The sequence below is a fragment of the Carlito syrichta genome, unplaced genomic scaffold (assembly GCF_000164805.1).
Source record: "Carlito syrichta isolate Samal-C Ts95f unplaced genomic scaffold, Tarsius_syrichta-2.0.1 Scaffold305628, whole genome shotgun sequence".
NCBI lineage: Eukaryota > Metazoa > Chordata > Mammalia > Primates > Tarsiidae > Carlito > Carlito syrichta.
In genome coordinates, this window is record NW_007249724.1 from 584390 (window position 1) to 604616 (window position 20227).

Consider the following 20227-nt stretch of genomic DNA (forward strand, 5'->3'; position numbering starts at 1 on the left):
ACCAGTGCTGACAGCTAAAGACTCCACCCCTTTGTTAACACACCCTGGAGATTTTAAAAATACTTTATTTAATAAAAGTTAGATATACAAAACTGAAATTAACACACATCCTGAAAATCATCATCTTCCATTAATAGGAAGACCCTTTTCTATGAATGTATTTGGCTTAAATTCAACTCAGTATAACTGTGATGTTCACTTATACCAACAAATGCAGACAACTTGATCTAGTTAACAAAAATTACAAACCTAGCTACATGAACATAATATACAGGGAAATTATGGTCAGATTAATGCACAAGAAATACAAGAAATTTTTAATAATGAAACATTCAGTACTCTTGTTCATTAATTTAGCATTGGTTTTTTACAAAAATAGTATCTACACTGTGTACAGGGCTATACATCAGCTTTGTTTTCCCATATAAACATTACACATCCAAAACATGGTACCACTACCATAGTGAAAAATCAACACAGGGGAAAAAAGCAAACATCCAAAAAATAAAGAAAAGGTAGCTCATCCTAAACATGGTTTCTTACATAAAACTAAAAAGAGTTGGATCAATTTCAGAGATAGCCTGATAGGCCTAGAAAACAAGTTATTGAAGGAAAAACCTCAAAACAAACTTTGCCGTTTACGAATGAACCTACATTTAGAATTAAATGAATGACAGGTAGGTTTCAAAGTTGAAGATTTAAAAAATGAAAAGATCTCATTAGCAGGGTGGTGTTTTGCCTTGATGTTCCAATGACTTGCTAGAATATGTGTCAAGTTCAAAGCATCTGAAAATTCCAAGTTTATGACTTACAAAAGTATATACCATAGGTTAAATGGGGGCCTGATATTAGGAAGATCAATTCATCTAAGTGCTGTATGAAGCAGCATCTAGAAAAGTTGCTTTATTCAACAAACTTTAAGGGAACTGTGGTAGTAGTAACGAAAAAAGTTAAATGAATAGCAGTTATCAAATGCAATTTCTTCAAGTTTCATTCTACTGAAGTCATATGACGACGACAATGGTATCTTCCTTACTCATCTAACAAATAATTTACCTTTAGAAAAATATAAGGATAAAAAGGCAAATGTAAAGCCCCGAAGAGATGAAATCCAACAGTTTTTCTGATTATTGAGGCATCAAATGCCTGACATTGTATTTAGAGGTATCTTGATATTGCGTCATAGGTTTATCAGCAATTCCACAAGTTCCTACTCCAACTTTGCCAGTTACACTCTCAGGTGATGCAAAAATACTCCTCTTTACCTAGGGGAAAGAAAAGAGATACCATTCCTCACTAGTTCTGGAAAAAAATGAGAATTTCAAACTTAAAGTAATGTTAACTCATTCGTGACCACTGATGTGAATTTATCTTATCGTGGAAGACTGTCTTTTAGGGTTTATAATCCAAATAAAAATACAAAGTACAGAATGCTTGTCAGAGTGATATCTGAGGCAAATGCTGGATATGTCTGCAACTTACAGGTGTATTGTGAAAAAGGTCACAATTTAGAAGGACTATTTCACCTGTGCTTAATGACAGACATTTGCAACAATCAGCTTCAGATTTTATTTTCACCTGCTCAGTATTATGAAAGTGAAAATTTTGACAGTTGTGACTGTGTTTAAAATATAACCTGGTTCCAATATTTCAAAAGCAGACTGTCTTTGTCTAGTGTCAAAAATGGGTACTGAAATGGTCCCATACTGGAAGCCATTTACTCTAACATATACACTGTGGAAAACATCACTACGCACTTTTTTTTTTCCTTTGAGTCAAGGTCTCACCCTGTCACCCAGGCTGGAGGGCAGTGGCACAATCATGGCTCACTGCAGCTTTAACCTTCTGGGTTCAGGCAATTCTTCCACCTCAACCGCCTAAGTAAGTGATCGGATTACAGACATGCATCACCATGCTCGGCTAATTTTTTTTATTTTTGTAGAGATGAGGTCTTCTACATTGCCTAGGCTGGTCGCCAACTCCTAGGGCTCAAGCAATTCTCCACCTCAGCCTCCCAAAGTGTTAGGATTACAGATGTCAGCCACTACACCCAGCCCACTATACACTGTTAACACTCAAAACACTTGCTTCAGATATCTCAAAATTTTAGTTTTGCAGACTCAAATCCTAATTTGAGTTATGAGCTCTCCATTTTTGCATGACTATAACTCCAGCTATACTGAAATTTACTGTGGAATCTGTTATAATGTGTAAATTGTGAAGTCCAGGCCGGGCATAATCATGCCAGTGTACTCTAGCCTGGGCAACAGGGTGAGATCCCAACTTAAAAAAAGAAAAAAAAAAAGTAAATAATGTGTGAAGTCTCTTGGCATTTATTAAGTCACAAAATAAACACCTTTACAAAAAGGAAGTACAACTACCAAAAGCCATGTCCATCATGGAGGGGCTATCTTGATAGCAATGAAAAGTAAGATATGGGTGAAAGCCAGGTTATCCTTATTCTAAATGCCCTCTATGAATACTATGGTTATTTTCTACCTAACATACACACTTAGAAAGATAAGCATATCAAAGGAAACAGAATGCTCTTTTAAATAAAATCTACCAGTAATGCCCAGCATAAAGGCATGTTAACAAAGCAGGCAGAGTTTAGTACAACTGTCTCTAAGTAGTGAGGTAGCAAATAATTTTTCAAATTTTAATGTATAGAAGGAACAGAGCATAATCCTTCTGTAATTCCTGATATAAACTCTTTTGTTTATAGTGCTTTTTACTGCAGAAACAGTGCTAGCAAAGATTTTTCAATAAGTTAAACTGACACTGATGAGGATTCTGAACATGGTTGGTTAATCACGTGATTTTAAAAATCTGTACCCTTCTTTTCATTTTAAAATTACTTTAATGACAGTTGCAAGTCTCAAATATATAAAATGTGATAAAAAGATTTACCAACCTGGCCTTTTTTGTTTTTAGAATAGGCTCTGTTGTTGAACTGTTGCCATTTCACCTTCTGGTCCTCTCTTTCTTGCTCAAGTTCTTTTATTCTCTGTGCTTTTTTCAAAGCTTTCTTCTTTTTATATTCACGCTGCTGGGCAATCATTTCTTTTCTAGGTGGAAAAATAGGGCCAACTGTCAACTGTTAAGACTTAAAAGATGACTTCATTATAGACATTAGTGGTGCAAAAGATAATAATATAAATAAACACACTCTTCTCTCCATGTATTTTTTTTTAAAAAGCACTCATTAAAATCAATGCCAATGACCCAGCACTACTAAGAAATAAAATTTAAAAATATATATATACAACATCCTTGGAAGCTTTCAAACTTAACTGTCATCTACTACCCATATAAATATTTCAACTATGACTTTTTATTTGATATTTATATAGCTTTTGCCAGCTGTATTGAGGAATAAATTGAGTTTCAGTATTAATGGGTATCTAAATCTTTATCAACTTCTAAAGAGATGAAGTACAGCATTTGGAAAAAGTGTATGAAGAGATTCGACGCAGACAAAACTATTTCACCTAGAGTGGAGGAATGCAGCCGCACAAAAGGAAATCATAGCTAAATTTTTTTTTTTTTTTTTTTTGTAGGAGTGTCACTGTGTCACCCTGGCTGGAGCGCAGTGGCACGCTCATGGCCACCCCAAACTCAACTTGCCGAGCTCAGGGCAATCCTTCCACCTCAGCCTTCAAAGTAGCTGGAACCAGAAGTGCGTGCCACCACCACACCCAGCTAATTTTTTGATTTATTGTGGAGATAAGGTCTCACCATGTTGCACAGACTGGTCTCAAACCTGTGGGCTTAGGCAGTCCTCTCACCTCAGCCTCTCAAAGTGCTGCGATTACAGGTGTGAATCACTATCACCAGCTTAACAATTCTTATAAAACAAAAAGCCTGGGGAGTTTCCAAAAAATTCTAAGTAAGACTGTAATAGGATCGAAGCCTAAAACATACATATTACACACTGTTTACAATCTGATTTTCTTTTTTACAATCTGGTTTTCTTACTGGAATGTTTTTATGTTATTTTAACATACATAATTTTTTGAAATTCAATTATGTAGCAACTTCAGTTTTGAAACTCTTGAAAAATATAAAAGATAGCAAATTATGGCAAATATGCAGAAGTTAACCAAAATATTGTTGATTCTGTTTCTTAAGTAACTTTCAAAAATGTACACTTATCCATCCCCATTGTTACTCTTTAGGTTCAGGCCGCCATCGTTATACTTGGATCACAGAGGTAGTTGCCTTCCCTCTACTGCCAGTGATCATTCTAAACCTCAAATGTGATCACATCATGCTTCCTCTACTTAAAATATTATCAGTGGCTTATGAGCTCTTTATGATCTGGACTCTACTTAACCTCTTCTCTTCTCAAACCACTCACCTTCCAACCCCAAGTTTTTACCACAGTAATGTGTAACTTTTATACATCCCGTCCCCCTTTTTAAAACAAGTAAATATTTACTAAGCTCTTACTATACATCAAGAACTATGTTATTACAAGCTTTATTAATGCATGTCATTTGAATCATAAGATCCAGTAATGTAGATAACTATTGCCCCTATTTTACAGATGAGAAAACAGGTGTTAAACAGCTTGTCTAAGGCTGGGTGCGGTGGCTCATATCTATAATCCCAGCACTTTGGGAGGCTGAGGAGGGTGGACTGCTTGAGTCCAGAAGTTCCAAAGCAAGCCCTTGACCACAAAAAAAAAAGCTTTTAAAAATTAGCCAAGCATGGTGGCACACGTTTGTAGTCCCAACTTCTAGGGAGGCTGAGATGGATTGCCTGAACCCAGGAAGTCAAGGCTGCAGCCAGCTGGGATGGTAACACTGCGTTCCAGCCTGGACAACAGAGGGACACGCCAAGTTTAAAAAACAAAAAGCCGGGCTCGGTGGCTCAGCCTGTAGTCCCGCGCCTTTGGGAGGCTGAGGTGAGTGGATTGCCTGAACCCGTGGGTTCGAGACCTGCCTGGGCAGATCTCTACAATCAATCAAAAAATTAGCCAGGCATGGGAGCGCACGCCTGTAGTTCCAGCTACTTGGGAGGCTGAGGCGGAAGGATCACTGGAGCCCAGCAGGTCGAGGCTGCGGTGGCCGGGAGCGGCCACTGCACTCCAGTCTGGGCGACAGAGTGAGACTCCACTCAAAAAAACAAACAAACAAGCAAAAAAAAATTCCATTTATAACAGCACCTAAAAATACTTAGGAACAAATTTAACAAAAGTCTAAAACATTGTCGAAAGAGATTAAAGAAGACCCAAATAAACAGAAGGACATCCTTTGTTTATGACTTGGAAGATTCAATATTGTTGAGATGGCAATACTCTCCAAATTGATCTTTGGATTCACTGCAAACCCTATCAAAATTTCAACTGCCTTCTACGTAGAAATCAACAAACGGATCCCCAAATTCATATGGAAATTCAAGGAATCCAGAATAGCCAAAAAATCTTGAAAAAGAACAAAGTTGGGGCCTCATTTCAAAACTTAGTACAAAGCTCTAGTAATCAAGAAAGTGAAGTAATGGCATAAAAATACAGATAAAATGGAATAGAGTTCAGAAATAAACCACTGCATTTATGGTCAACTGATTTTTGACAAGAATGCTAAGACCACTCACTGAGAAAAGTCTTTTCAATCAACAGTATTAGGATCATGGAATACAGACATGCAAAAGAATGAATTTGGATCCAATCTCACACCACATGCAACAAATAACCTAAAATGAAACTAAAACTATAAAACTAAGAGCTAAAAACTAGAAAATTCTTAGAACTGACAAAAAAAATTTTTTTTTTGAGTTGGGAGTCTCATGCCATCCATCGCCCAGGCTGGAGTGCAGTGGCACACTCATGGCCACTCCAGCATCAATCTGCTGGGCTCAGGCGATCCTTCTGCCTCAGCCTTCCAAGTAGCCAGAACTACAGGAGTACACTACCACACCCGGCTTATTTTTGATTTATTCTAGAGATGAGGTCTTGCCAAGTTGCCCGGGCTGGTCTGGAACTTGTGGGTTCAGGCAATCCACTCGCCTCGGCCTCCCAAAGTGTTGGGATTACAGGTTGAGCCACCAAGCCTAGCCTTGTCTGTTTGTTTGTTTGTTTTTAAAGAGACAGGGGTCTCATTATGTTGCCCAGGCTGGCCTCAAACTCCCAGGTTCAAGTGATACTCTCTCCTCGACCTCCCAAGTAGCTGGGTCTATAGGTGTGTATGCCACCGTGCCTGCCCATGAGATTCTTAAGTAAACTACTAAAAGCATAAGCAACAACACAAAAACAATACATAAACTGGACTTCACCAAAATGAAAACCTTTTGTGCATCAAAGGATATTATCAAGATTCATATGCAAGTATATTCTCCAGGTCTGGGCTGTCTTTTCATTCCCTACACAGTATTGTAGGCTGAGCAAGCAATTTTAAGCCGGGTTCGGTGGCTCAGCCTGTAATCCTGCGCTTTGGGAGGCTGAGGTGAGTGGATTGCTGAGCCCGAGGGTTCGAGACCCACCTGGGCAACTTGGCGAGACCTCATCTCTACAATAAATCAAAGAATTAGCCGGGTGTGGTAGCGCGTGCCTGTAGTTCCAGCTACTCGGAAGGCTGAGGCGGAAGGATCGCCGGAGCCCAGCAGGTCGAGGCTGCGGTGGCCAGGAGTGGCCACTGCACTCCAGTCTGGGCGACAGAGTGAGACTCCAACTCAAAAAAACAAACAAACAAAAAAACACAGCTTGGCCAAAGCCATAATGTTCATTAATAACAGAGAACTCAAGCCCAGATATATAGACAACCCATGTGATAATGCCTCATTTTTTACTGCTATCTCCTTTTCAAATCTTAGTTCAGATGCCATTTTCTCAAAGAATCCTGCCCTGATAATAAAGAAAGTATAGATTCAATACCTCTTATTCCCTTTAAGTACCTATTTTACCCCTTTGTAACTTTTATACTGTATTATTAAAGCTATTATTTAATTATGCATTTTCTTCTCTAGATATAAACTCAGTTGGAACAAGGCCTGAGTTGGTCTTCTTCACTGTGGTGTAGACCCAGCACCTGGCTTATAAAAAATACTGAGATGCTCTTTGTATATACTATCTGCTTAATATTTAATGCGCAAGTGAGAACCAAAATGTCTTTGGCTTACCTAAGCACAAATATACAGACAATACTGACCTCACATCACTAATCTTCAATACAATGGAAAACAGTATTATAACTTCCTCACCTCAATCTCACCTGCATAGATTCTCTCTGCAGACTACCTTAAGTACACAAATGGGGAAGATTACATATAAATTGCTTACTTTGACATGGGTTTGTTGCCACTATCCTCCTTTGCCTTCCTTCCTTCTTCTACAGGCTTGAGGTTCAACAATGGAGTCACTTCAGCATTGCCATAACCAGCAAAGGTGATTGCAGCGGTGCCATTTTCTTCATCTATCTCCTCGATCTCCGCTTCATAACACCTGTAAAGATATCATGGCTGTAAGCAGGTGAGTAAAGATTTAGTACTCAACCTTAAGACTTATACTGCAGTGATATAATTATTATGTTTCTAAAATGAAACTTCCATAGTCAAATGGCCCTTTTGGCAAAGAAAATATAAGAGAGTCAATGAAGTTAGTCATCTGCTATCAAAAACAAAAGTTCAAATCTAAATATTGCTGGGAAAGTCTCTTACATATATCTATTCAATATGCTTTAGTTAATCTCTTTGAGAAAAGATATTTCTTACAGGAATTAGTGTTTGTACTTCTCAGAAGTCTGAGATAACCAACTATTCATTCAATTTTCAATCTGAGGAGAATATAATGTAGATTGTTTTAGAAAATACCCATTCACTTTCCTGTTTTCATTTTTCTTTCCTCAAGAATTTAAGACATCCTTCTCCCCCAAACTTAATGTAAACCTAAAACTAAATTATATTAATGGCAACCACCCAAGAATCAAATTGGCTCTATAAATTATATTGCCTATATACATACATTAAAATAGGGTAGTTAAAACTGAATAAAAACTTCTTACCATTGTATTTTATTATTTCATGTTATAGTTAGAGGTTTTTTTTCTACACTTACTGTCCATCTTCACTCCAGATTGCCATACACTTGTCTCCTACTTTCCATGAGTGAGTGGGCTGAGCAGAAGCAAAACTGTCTGAACTTGCAAGAGTTTCAGAAGGTTGAGTTGACAGAAGGTCTTTGGTTAGTTCTATAACTTCCTAAAAAAGAAAGATAAAAACTACATTATTTATATAATTCTCATTGTCAACTTTCCGTTTTTGATGACAGCTCTCATACTGTATAGTAATTACTAAGAACTCTAAATATATTTTATTTGCAGTACACAACAGCAACACTATTAAGAGTACTATGATTATTCCCATGTAGAAACTGAGATACATTAATTTATACTAGTAAGCCGTGGAGCTGTGATTTAAGGTCATATAGTTGCCTTTCAACTTCATTAACCACAAATACTAAAAGAAATAGCGTAGACTTGAGCTTATACCATGCATTATTTACAAGTGCCTATTTTAGCTGAATAGATCTCTCTAAAGATGAGAAATAATGTCAAGTGTGAGGGATTGAATTAGATTCAAGATTATTTTTACTCTTATTACTGTTGCATATATTTTATGCAACTATACTGTTTTATAGGGCAATACTAGGCAGTAGGTATTAACAACCTACCAATCCCCCAAACATCTGAAAGCAGCCTTACTAGTAACAAAAATGTTTCTACTAAAATACTGCAGGCATGCATAAAAAAACCAGTAGACTTCCTACCATTTATAAAACTCACCACATCTGGGCAAGCAAATTACTTTATACCTTAGTGTTAAGTACATTAGCACAGTTTCATCTAAAAGGAAAAAAATAAAAGTAACACAGAGGCAATGCCTTTCTGTGTGGCAAATATTTTTTTCTAATTCAGGTTTTATTCAAAGGTGTTTGGTTAAGATGGTTAAAAATTTTGAGTGGTAGTGTAAACTGAAAGATTCTGCTACCTGTCTACTATATTTTTACTCTAATGAAGATCCATACTATGCATCATCTTAAGAATTTGCATACCTGTCCCCCCACTGCTGCATTTAAAACATCTCACTGAGTGTTTGGGAAGAAAAAAGAGCAAAATTAAGCCATGAACTGAGTTTTTCTTGTGGTTCCTATTAAAGTTTCATAACAGTAGTTCTGATTCAGCAGCCAAGAAAGTTAAATATTACCTCTCTCCTAAAGATTCTAAATCTCCCTGGTTATTTCTGAAAAATTAATATTTGAGTCTAAAAAAAAAATTCCTCTAAGAAACGTCAGTTTTATAAATAAAAAAACTAGAAGACTCAGATTAGAGTTAAAAGTTCAGTAGGAATAACATCTCTAAGTTGTATTAGTTGCCAATAGCCATTAAAATACTTTTTAATTGAATAATGCTTTGCAAATAAAGCAAAGAACCTTCCAAATAACTAGATAATGGTAGTATACAGAAGATTATCCAGTCTTGTTTTTAGTTAACCATTTTAGGCCAAGAATGTAATCCAGTAAGCCTGACTCAAGAGCCCATCATTAAATACTTCCACATCCTCCTAGGATTCATTTAACTATTAAAGCACAGACATGAATTCTGCATTTGTAGGTCTCTGATTTAGAGCTCCTATTTCTTTTAGGACAGAACATTTTCCCACTACAATTTCAGAAAGAAATATATTTCATCAAAGAAAAGGGTCCTGAGAAACCATACATGTTATAATTTTCAGAGGTCTGTGCTGAAATGACCCTTTTTTTTTTTTTTTTAGAAAAACATCCAGAATGTTTACTCCTAGTATCTTTTAACTTTGTCATGATTTTACATACCCCTCCCAACAAACTATGAAGAACCTTCTAAATTTTTTTTTCTTCACATGTGCACAAGGACCAAAGTATTAGAAAAGCTATTTTATGAGGGGGTTCTTGAAGGTACATACCATTAATTACTTTTCCTCCCTCAAGTCTGAGTTCTGAAACTGCTCCTTCATCAACAGATGGGCAGCAGTTACAGTAATCGGCAATTCCAGGAAGCATCAGGTGTTGTGATCTACATATCAGCAGGTCAAAGGGGGTGCACTCAAGCACTCTGCTTACTGAAGGAAGGCGTTTCGGGGATGCAGAGAGCCACTGTAATATATGAGACAAGTGACTTGACCCCTGCCTCCTTTAGAACCAGTTTATTCAGCAAAACAGCTTAATATATTGACTTTTTTTGTGATTATCACAGACTGCCTGGGGAGCTAGTCAACTAGCTAGCATGGATTTTACTAAACCCACTTTTTCTTTTAAGTGAAAAAAGAAATGCAGTTAGGACTTAAGTAGATTAATTTACTGCCTGCTGAGTTTGAGTAACTTCAGTCTACATGAAAGACAGTACACAAAAGAGATAAACATGGAAACCTTACTGACAAAATGAAGTCACTGGAAAAAATGCAGAAGGAACATTTTGTCATAAATCAAAGGGCAAACAAATTAACAACCAGGATAAGGAAATGATTCCATAAGAGGAACACAAGAAATTAGAAATCATATGATAGTCCAAAAGTATGAAAATGAGGAAACCACAAACTCCATAATCAATCTGAACAGACTTCTCACCAGATCTAGTGGGCAGAATTAAACACTAATGACATGAGATACATCTCATAAAGCAGAGAAGGAAAAAAGAGGGGGAGACTCCATAGCAAAATAGAAGCTATAACTATAGTCTCAATGGATACAACAACATGGAAGCATATAGCCAAATATCTTCCAGAATTTTACCTAATCTTAAAAAGACATCTTTCAGTAGTTTTCAGTTCAAAATAGACCGTATTTAATAACCAAAATGAAACTCTCTCATGATAGAAGAGGGAAAAAAACTGTGATCAAGACTGGTCAGGAAAAACATTCTGTTATTATTACTATCTGAAGTATTAGAACTTAAGCTTTTAAATCCTTGCCATCCAATATGGTAATTACATGTGGCTATTTAATTAAGTTAAATTAAAAACTCGGCTCCTAAGTAACCCTAGCTGTATTTCAAATATTCAGTGGCCCATGCCTATAATTCCAGCACTTTGGGAGGCCGAGGCGGGAGGACTGCTTAAGCCCAGGAGTTCAAGACCAGCTTAGGCAACATATCAAGACCTCATCACTCCAAAAAAAAAAAAAAATTAGCCAGACCTGGTGGCACGCACATGTAGTCCCAGGTACTTGGGAAAGAGAAGTGGGAAGGATCACCTGAGCCCAGAGGTCAAGGCTGCAGTGATCTGCAATTGTGCCACTGCCCTCCAGCCTGGGTGACAGTGAGACCCTGACTTAAAAAAAAAATTCAACAGTCATAGGCTAGTAACTACAGTACTGAACAGCAAATACAGAACATTTCCATAATCACAGCAAGTTCTACTGGACAATGCTGTTCTAAATGGTTACAGAAAAGAAGATACTTTACAGATAAATGATTCCCAGGGCATTATTAACTAAACCGCAGGTAAGACTTTTAGGTGCTTACTTCAATGTCTACCACAATAGTTTCCCTCTATAGTAATTTTCACTGCAGATTGTGTCACAGTAAGACAGTTCTGACTAGACTTTAATAATAATTTATTTTTGAAATATTAAAAAGACCTGACAATAAAGCTGTTTTAAACTCCCCTCCCAACTTCCCCTCTATCAGTTCCATAAATACCCCTACTCCCATTGCTCAGAAAGCAATGTTCAAAACATTGGCACAAAATGTTCTCTTTTCCAAAAACAAAAAGACTATTTGTAAGTTGGCAAAGATAGACAGGGCATCTCTTTGAAACAAAGAGAAAGTTGGTGCTTTACAGAGTATAAGTACACAAGAGGTCAGTTTGCCTGTCCCCTCATCTTCAATGACTGTAACATGAGAACAAATAAAAAAGCCAGGCAGCAAACCTTTGGGTTATTTTTATTGAAGGGCCTGAGAGTGGAAGAAACTGCTCCCAGAATATATTTTTCTTACTGACTGGTTCCTGGCTTCTACATATTGAAGAGGTGTCCTGTTCATACTGAAATTATCCCAGATAGTTTTTTCTGTTTTAAAAAATAACATACTATTGCAATTTTATCCTAAATCTGGAATTTGAAAATATTCAACTCATCTTAATTATACCCAGATAAGCAGTTTCAGAATCCCAAATCTGGACCCTACTTCATATTAAGTTTCATTTGTTTGCAGTTCTAGTATCCCTAAAATAGTTAACAGTTTTAACGAGCACTGGAATAATGAGAGGAAAAGGATTATTTAGATAGAGAATAGAGATTTAGGTTTGGCACCAAATCAGCAAACGTGATAATCTAATCAAAGTACCCACAGACCTTTTAAAAATCAGGTTCGGAATTCAAAGGAAGTTCTTAAGGTTAAAAGTCATATGTATTTACAAATTATACGTGGTGTTTTCCTGAATCAATATGGTGTCCTGAAAAACAACAGATATTTACAATGATAACTTTTTGTCTTGAAACCCCAGTTCAGGTTTTAAAAAAAGATTTTATACCTAACTCTTCCATGACAAGCAAATTAAGACTTCCTTTCACCACACCAGTGTGACTTCCACAAGTGTCAACAGTAAATCCTAGCCTTAAGTTCAAACATCTATGTAACATGTATCTCTTTAGGTATTTTTAAGATGTGTTTTCAATCCAAGGTGTAACCCACTAGCTTTAGGAAAAAAAGAGCCACATACTTCATTTTCAAGGAATCTTGTGGCATTAAAAATAATCTTAATAAGATTATAGTTTTCTCCTTTAACCTTAGTTATCTTTTGAACTAAATTTCCTTTGTTAGGTCTTAAAAAAATAAAGGCATCTTTCATTGTAAAGTTATATGTACCTCTTCTCTTGACAATTTGACAGAGACTTCCAAAATCAACTCTTATTTTTAAAAATTATTTAGCTTACAATTACATAACAAGGAACGTTTCACCATTCCATACATGTATACAAACTGAGGAAGCAACCCTACTTCTACAAGCTACAGTGCCTACTGTATAAACACGTGGGGGTAACCCCTCCAAAGGGGGCCCTGGGTACCTATGAATTCTAAGCAATAAGTCACTTAAAGTACATTTGTCCAACTATACTTACTTGCAAATCTTTCTTCAGTTTTAGCAAATCTTCATTTTCTCCATTTCCAGATAATGCAGCTTCAACTTGCTGGAGTTGAGCTTTGTAGCTTGCCAGCTGCTTTGCTAAATCCTCTGACATCTGAGGAAAATAAAAAGGGTAAGACCATGAAATGTGAACCAAGGGGAAAAAAAAAAACATAAAAAATAATTTCCCTGTCTGCCTGAATTAACCAGTTTTTGCTCCCAATGCTTAACACTGCAGCTTAATTTACCACCATGACCTTTACCCTTAGTTCACACTGAGCTAAACCACAAACTTCATGGAAAGATTCTGAGAATTATAAACATGTGAGATATATTCAGAAAGGTAAGATAAATTTCTATTTCTATTTTTCTATAAATTTCTATTTTTCTTTAAACTCCTATTACAGGGAAGGCACTGCATTCAGTTCAGTAAGCAAAGTTGTTACATCTTTTTAAAAAGCACTAGTATGTTGGAAGAGTTGAGACTTCCCCCCAAAAACCCAAATACTTATTTTTAAGCATTAAAGCATGCTCCCAAAGCCAAATGTTTTAAAATTAACTACACAAATAAGTAACGATCTACTTTATCCAGTTAAGAGTGTATTTCGAAGTTCTGCGGAACAAACGTCTTACACCCAGTCGTTTAAGAATTTGTCGATGCTGCTTCTCCAGTGAGAGGGCACAAACACGCTCTCATGTAAAATTCCAAGGAATGTGCCTCTCGCCAAATCCAGCTCACTCATCTTCTTGAAAATAAGATAGGGATTAACCCTTTCCGATGGTTCACCAGCAACCACTCGGGGGTTCCCAGACCCTCCTCTGCAAATTGCGTCCCGAAAGTCCGACGTCCGGAAAAGCTCCCCAGGGCCCGGCTGCTGCCCCCGACGCCCAGCACCCAGAGCCCGCCGCGACCGGGCGGTCATTTCAGACTCGCCGTCCAGGCACTCGGCTCCACCCCGTCACGCACTCCCAAGGGCCGTACAGCCCCACCCGACGGGCCCGGGTCGGCCGCATCCGCCCGGCACAGGCCCTGCGCCGCCCGGGGCCGCTCGAGGTTCAGACCACCCGGGCAAGGCCGCGGCCCCCGCGGCCCTCAGCCCCACTGCCGGCGCCCGGACCTCTCCCGCCGGGCTGGCTCCTCAGCACCTGGCCTCCGCTTCCAGTCAGGGGAGATCCAGGCCCGGCGAGGTCTTCCTCTCCCTCTCGGGGTTTGTTACCTTGTGTAGGGTTGGGGGCGGGGCGGCGGGAAGGGGTCGGGGCAAATGAGCCCGGCGGCGGTGGCGGCAGCGGCGGCGGCGGCAGCAGTAGCAACAGGAAAATCTCCGCGACGACAAGGCGACTAGGTCTGAAAAGGAAGAACTCCGTCGGCGGCGGGGGGGAGGGGAGGAAAGCCGGGCGCTTGGAAGGAGGAAAAGACAGAGGCGGGTTACGTCTCGCGAGAGATACTAACCCTCACGCGAGCTCCCTTGGCTCACGTGACTCCTCGCGCCCTCTAGCCCGTCCGCCGTACTCGCGTTGGGGACGCGGAGTAGGCGGGAAATTGGGGGGGGCGGGGAGTGGGTCTAGTTGGAAGGAAGTGGCGTAGTTCTGCGGCGCCCGGCGCAGAAGGTACGTTTTTTACCTCAGTTCCGGTTGGGAGTGGGGAGCCGTAGGATGATTTTATGGGGACGGGTGCTCTGGCCCTTCCTGAAATTTCCAGGGGGAGTAGTCGTGTATGCCTCCTTAAGCGAGCAGCGCCGGGAGCTGGGAGGAAAGGCTTGATGCGGCCAGTAACTAGTGGTCGCTTCTCAGACTTCGCCTCGAACCCGCAGCACAGCCCTCCCTGGGAATGTATTGGACCTCCAGATTCTCAGGCCTCGCCCTCGACCAGCTTCCAGATATTCTGAGTTGGGCTCAGCGATGTGTTTTAACAAGCCCTCCCGGTGCTACCAGCTCGAGTTTGAGAACTACTGCTTTATGTGATAATGGAAGCCTTTGCACGGAAATTTAAAGTGTGGCAGAAAGAACCTGTTTGAGAGGAGACTGATGTATTGGAAATCTGTTTTGTAAAAACTTAACTTGTGTTTAGTTAATCCCCCTCATAGGGAACAGTCTCCAAGTTATAGTCGTGAATTATAAACAGAGTGGCAGGAATACTTCCACTCATGTTCTCATTGATTACGCTTTTTAGTGTCTACCCTTTTTTCTTCTCTTTTTCTTTCTTTTTTAACCATAAGCGTATAATTTTATTTCTCTTCCTTTTTTTTTCCTTCAAAAAAAAGCCCAGAGACAAAGAGGCTATACACGGATGCCAGGAAGCAGTCTTCCCTAGGGGGTTGGGATTTTTGTTGCCGGACCCATAAGAAGGAAGGCCTTCCCAGATTGAGCTCTTTTGAACTGTGCCAACATTTTACTTTAGGAGCCTTCCCTTTTGTTACACACACACACACACACACACACACACACACACACACACAGCCTTTATAGCAAGTCAGATAACCTAGAGAGATGAAAACTAGGTCAGGTTTGTATGATTAGGCTGCCAGTCAACTCGCAAGAGCTGAAAATGCTGCAGAGGGCAGCAGTGTTTAAGCTAAAATTACGAGAAAATACAAACGAGAAAGGATGTACTTTAAGTAGAGATATGTTTAAAATAAAATGTAGTGTTTGAGAACTGCTCTTATTCTAATTGTGTATTTTAAGAACTGATGCCAGGAGGATCTTCCTTGAATATAAAGTAAGCTTTACAGTTGTATTTAAAAAGCCTCTGAAATGAGAACTCTTGCTGAACTCCATAGATCAGAAAATAGGAAATAAACATAAGTTCCAATATAGATTTCTATACCATCTTACAGAAAAATAAAAAGCAAAGCTATGTTGAATTTTATTTCTCACAAAGCAGTAACAGTTGTATGTGCCAGATACCACTGTAGGCATTTTACACTTGTTCATTTAACTCTCTTCTTCTTCTTTTTTTTGAGTTGGAGTCTCACTCTGTCACCCAGGCTAGAGTGCATAGTAGCACTCATGGCCACCCCAACGTCGGCCTGCTGAACTTTGACGATCCTTCTGCCTCAGCCTTCCAAGTAACCAGAACTAAAGGTGTGCACTACCACGCCCAGCTAATTTTTTCTTTATTGTAGAGATAAGGTCTCACCAAGTTACCTGGGCTGGTCTCGAACTCACAGGCTCAGGCAATCCACTCTCCTCAGCCTCCCAAAGTGCTGGGATTATAAACTGAGACACTAAGCCTGGCCATTTAATTCTCACAATGATTTTATGTGGTGTTAAAGGCACCTAGAGCAAAAATAAGGTTTGAAGCCGGGCTCGGTTGCTCAGCCTGTAATCCCGTGCTTTGGGAGGCTGAGGTGAGTGGATTGCCTGAGCCTGCGGGTTCGAGACCCGCCTGGGCAGGCGAGACCTCATCTCTACAATAAAATCAAAAAATTAGCCGGGCGTGGTAGCGAGCGCCTGTAATTCCGGCTACTCGGAAGGCTGAGGCGGAAGGATTGCTGGAGCCCAGCAGGTCGAGGCTTCAGTGACTGGGAGCGGGCACTACACTCCAGTCTGGGCGAAAGAGTGAGACTCCAACTCAAAAAAAAAAAATAAGGTTTGACTCAGAGCAGTACTTTTAATAGACTTTCTGACTTACCACCTCCTTTAAATGTCAAAATCTGCCTCCAGTATCTGATTACTCTTAAAGCATTTGCATTCAAACTTGATAATGTTTCTTCTGCAAAAAGAGCAGTATCGAAAACCACTAGTTCTTTAAGCCTGATATTTATTTAGTTTATTGAAACTTAGTAAGTAAATAAAATTCAAACTCCAAATTGCCATCAGCATTTATAGCTATTTCCTTTCACTACTAAAGAAAACGTATAACCTGGGCATGATGGCACCCGCCTGTAGTTCAAGCTACTCAGGGAGCTGAGGCAGGAAGACCCCTTGAGCCCAGGAGCTTGAGGCTGCAGTGTGCTATGATGGCGCTTGTGAATAGTCACTACATTTTATTCTGGGCAACATATTGAAACCCCTTCTCAAATTAAAAAAGTTAATAATTTTTAAAGTACAGCTGCAGCCTTTGGAAATGTGCCTACCCACTGCAGAGCACAAGAGTATGCAATAAACTATTATATGATGATCAGATAGGAGACTGCACTCTTTAACTTAGCTTTTGTTACATCCTTTTTTGATGAAAAGTTTGTCCACATTTTGTCCTGTATTGACAGATGCCTAAGGTAATGAATTAGACGTGTACATAGTCATCATAACCATTTATTCTTTTTGTAGTAATAATAAATATTTTGAATGTTTGCTTGAAGATTTGCTGCAGGACAAGCTACTGGATTTTTTGTGCTTAATAAGTGTTTTTTGATACATTGCACTGAACACATATATCCTGGGATGATGCCTAGGTGGCATCATGCATTTAAAGTTGATGGAAAAACACCCTTCAGTGGATGTTGGTCAGTGCAGGTGCCCAGATGTTCTTCAGTCACTGAATTGTTCACTTTAATTTGTGTTGCTAGTCGCATTCGGTGGCTCAGGCTGTAGTCCCGCGCTTTGGGAGGCTGAGGTGTGTGGATTGCCTGAGCCTGCGGGTTCGAAACCCGCCTGGGCAACTTGGCGAGACCTCATCTCTACAATAAATTTAAAAATTAGCCGGCATGGTAGCACGTGCCTGTAGTTCCAGCTACTTGGAAGGCTGAGGCGGAAGGATCACTGGAGCCCAGCAGGTCGAGGCTGCGGTGGCCGGGAACGGGTGACAGAGTGAGAGAGTGAGACTCCAACTCAAAAAAAAATTTTTGTATTGCTTTACTCATCGTAGGATGTGCATTTTCAGTCATTCTGTGTTGTGTGTACCACTAACGAACAGAAAACTGTACCACTAAAGAACAGAAGATATGCCACTAAAAACAGAAAACAAGAATTCCCTCAGTTTGAAAAAGATTATAATCTAGGACTTTATAAAGATCAGAAAGGGCAGTTCTTCAGATCTGTTTAGAAGTGGCTCTTAATAATATTCTAACCGTATATTATTAGTGATCTGTATTCAGGGGGGCGAAAAACAAAAAAGCACCTCAAACATCACAGATTTATTGCCAGTGGTGGCATTGGTAATGTAATTTTGAAACTCTTAAGTCCATAGCTAAAACAAATAATATATTTGTTTGTAGACACTCTAAGAAGAAATAAATACAACTATAAAATTTTAATAAGCTATGGGGAAAAAACCCTGATGTTAAATTTGAATGTGTGTGTGTGTGTGTGTGTGTGTGTGTGTGTGTGTGTGTTTCCTGGATATAATGTTACTCCCTTGGAGAATGCTCACCTCTTGATATCTAAATATCATTCTCCACTAAAGCACTAAGTGCTTCTTAGATAAATGGTTGATTTCGTGTCTTAGGCCCAGAAAGTACAAAAGAACAAAACTGAACCTGAAACACCTTACCAGAAAGCAAGGAAGTGCCCCAGAGCTAATAAGATCAAGTAAAAATCCCAAAGAAGCCAGCTTGAGAGAATTCCAATGGCCAAATATGAGTCAATTTGGCCACTAAAAATAACAACTAATAGATTAGCAAAGCATTGAATATGTTTTTAAAATCACAACTCCAGTGTGACTGTTCCTGGTATCGATTACACTCCAAAAACAGAAGGTTCCTGCCGACAGGATCTGTATAGTTAGATTTTCAGTGCTATGGGTTTACATGTTTAGGGGGGAAAAATATATCCAGAGTGATACTTAAAGAGTTGGGAAGGGAGTTTTCTTTACAGTAGAATGTCAACCAATAAATGTAGATGGAACGATATAATTGGAAAAAAATCACCATTTGCAATCCCCAATAATTCAGGCAAGGATCAAGAGAAGCTAAAACCCATCTAGTGAAGGAAGGCAGGGAAAAGAAGGGTGTCTGTATAGTGTCAAAGTATCACATGTACATACAAAGTATCACACACTAGAGGCTACTTAATAATTACAAAGGGGAAATCTACCTTTCTATGAAGAAATTCAGCAATCACCAACTTAACCCAGTGGTCAAATTTAGCATCACTAATTATGGAACAACCTGATTTTATATGCCTCTTGATTCGATGCATCATGAAGTAGTACCTGCATAGAAGGTTGCCAAAAATGCTTAACCTGAATATAATCAAGCTTATTGACACAATTTCCAGTTTACAAGAAACACAGACTTAGAGGGACAAATAAAATGACATACATCCACAATGTGGGACATTTTATAAGGAAACTGGCTTAAAGTCTTCAAAAGATCAATGTCATTCAAAAGAGTGGAGTGCTGTTCAAGATTAAGGGACAAAAAGACATATCAAGTGTAACAGGTAAATCTTGCTTGGTTCCTGGTTTACAAAAATAAAGCTAGGAAAAAATTTGGAGAACACTTTGGGAAATTCAAATATAAACTCAATATTAGATAATATTAATTTATTATTTTCAATTTTATTTGGTGTGGAAATTATCATTACTTAGGAGAATGTCCTATACTCAGGTATTTATAGAGGTGAAGTGCTACAACGTCTGGAACTTACCTTAAAATGGTTTGACAAAAAAAATTATGTAAAATTTTACAAAATTCACGTATATATGTATGTATGAATTATATATTTGTAGAGAGAATAGGAAAGAATAAAATGGCAAAATGTTAACTGTCATTGAGTCCAGTGGAGAATACATATTAATTGTACTAGGCTTTCAACTTTCTGTATGCTTCAAATTTTAAAAAAATAAGTATTCATAGAATGGCTAGAATACCTTTTAGAATGGTTTTGGGTTGTGTGTGTGTGTGTTGGGAATGTGGGTAAGACCAGCAGATAGTTAAAGAGAACTCTAGGAGTTAGCAATAGCTTAACAAGCTCAGAAGTAGTGTAGAAGATTACAAAAGCATTGTCAGAAACAAAAGATGGATGGGTGAAGGTTTAGCAGGAAAGATGTGGGCAGTGGAGGTTGAAGAAGTCACCAGGAGCTCTTAGAAGGTTGGGGAGGAAAGGATGATTAACATGTGAAAGAATTACTTTGACTTCCCTGCACAGGAGAGGGTCCTGTGGGCCTTACCTTCTGATGTAGTGATAGGACCTTTTTTCATCTTTTGGGCCAATTTAACTTTGTCAAATAACAGCTCCAGCAGTGGTCTTA

The 20227-nt window shown here is 38.9% G+C and overlaps 1 protein-coding gene across 2 annotated transcripts; it reads right to left on the reverse strand.

The window, feature by feature from the left end:
- Positions 1 to 47: 47 nt before the first annotated feature.
- On the reverse strand, positions 48 to 14535 carry SMNDC1 (survival motor neuron domain containing 1). 2 transcript variants are annotated; one of them, XM_008061837.2, is made up of 7 exons: positions 14313 to 14504; positions 13091 to 13210; positions 9937 to 10126; positions 8054 to 8196; positions 7280 to 7441; positions 2915 to 3068; positions 48 to 1265 (listed from the first exon to the last, which is right to left on the reverse strand). In XM_008061837.2, exons 3-7 carry the CDS (start codon positions 9937 to 9939, stop codon positions 1128 to 1130), a joined length of 600 nt encoding a protein of 199 aa, XP_008060028.1. In that variant the 5' UTR covers positions 9940 to 10126; positions 13091 to 13210; positions 14313 to 14504; the 3' UTR covers positions 48 to 1127. The 2 variants fall into 2 exon arrangements, with proteins under 2 accessions (XP_008060028.1, XP_008060027.1); XM_008061836.2 differs by lacking the exon at positions 9937 to 10126 and having other exon boundaries at positions 14313 to 14535.
- Positions 14536 to 20227: the final 5692 nt, after the last annotated feature.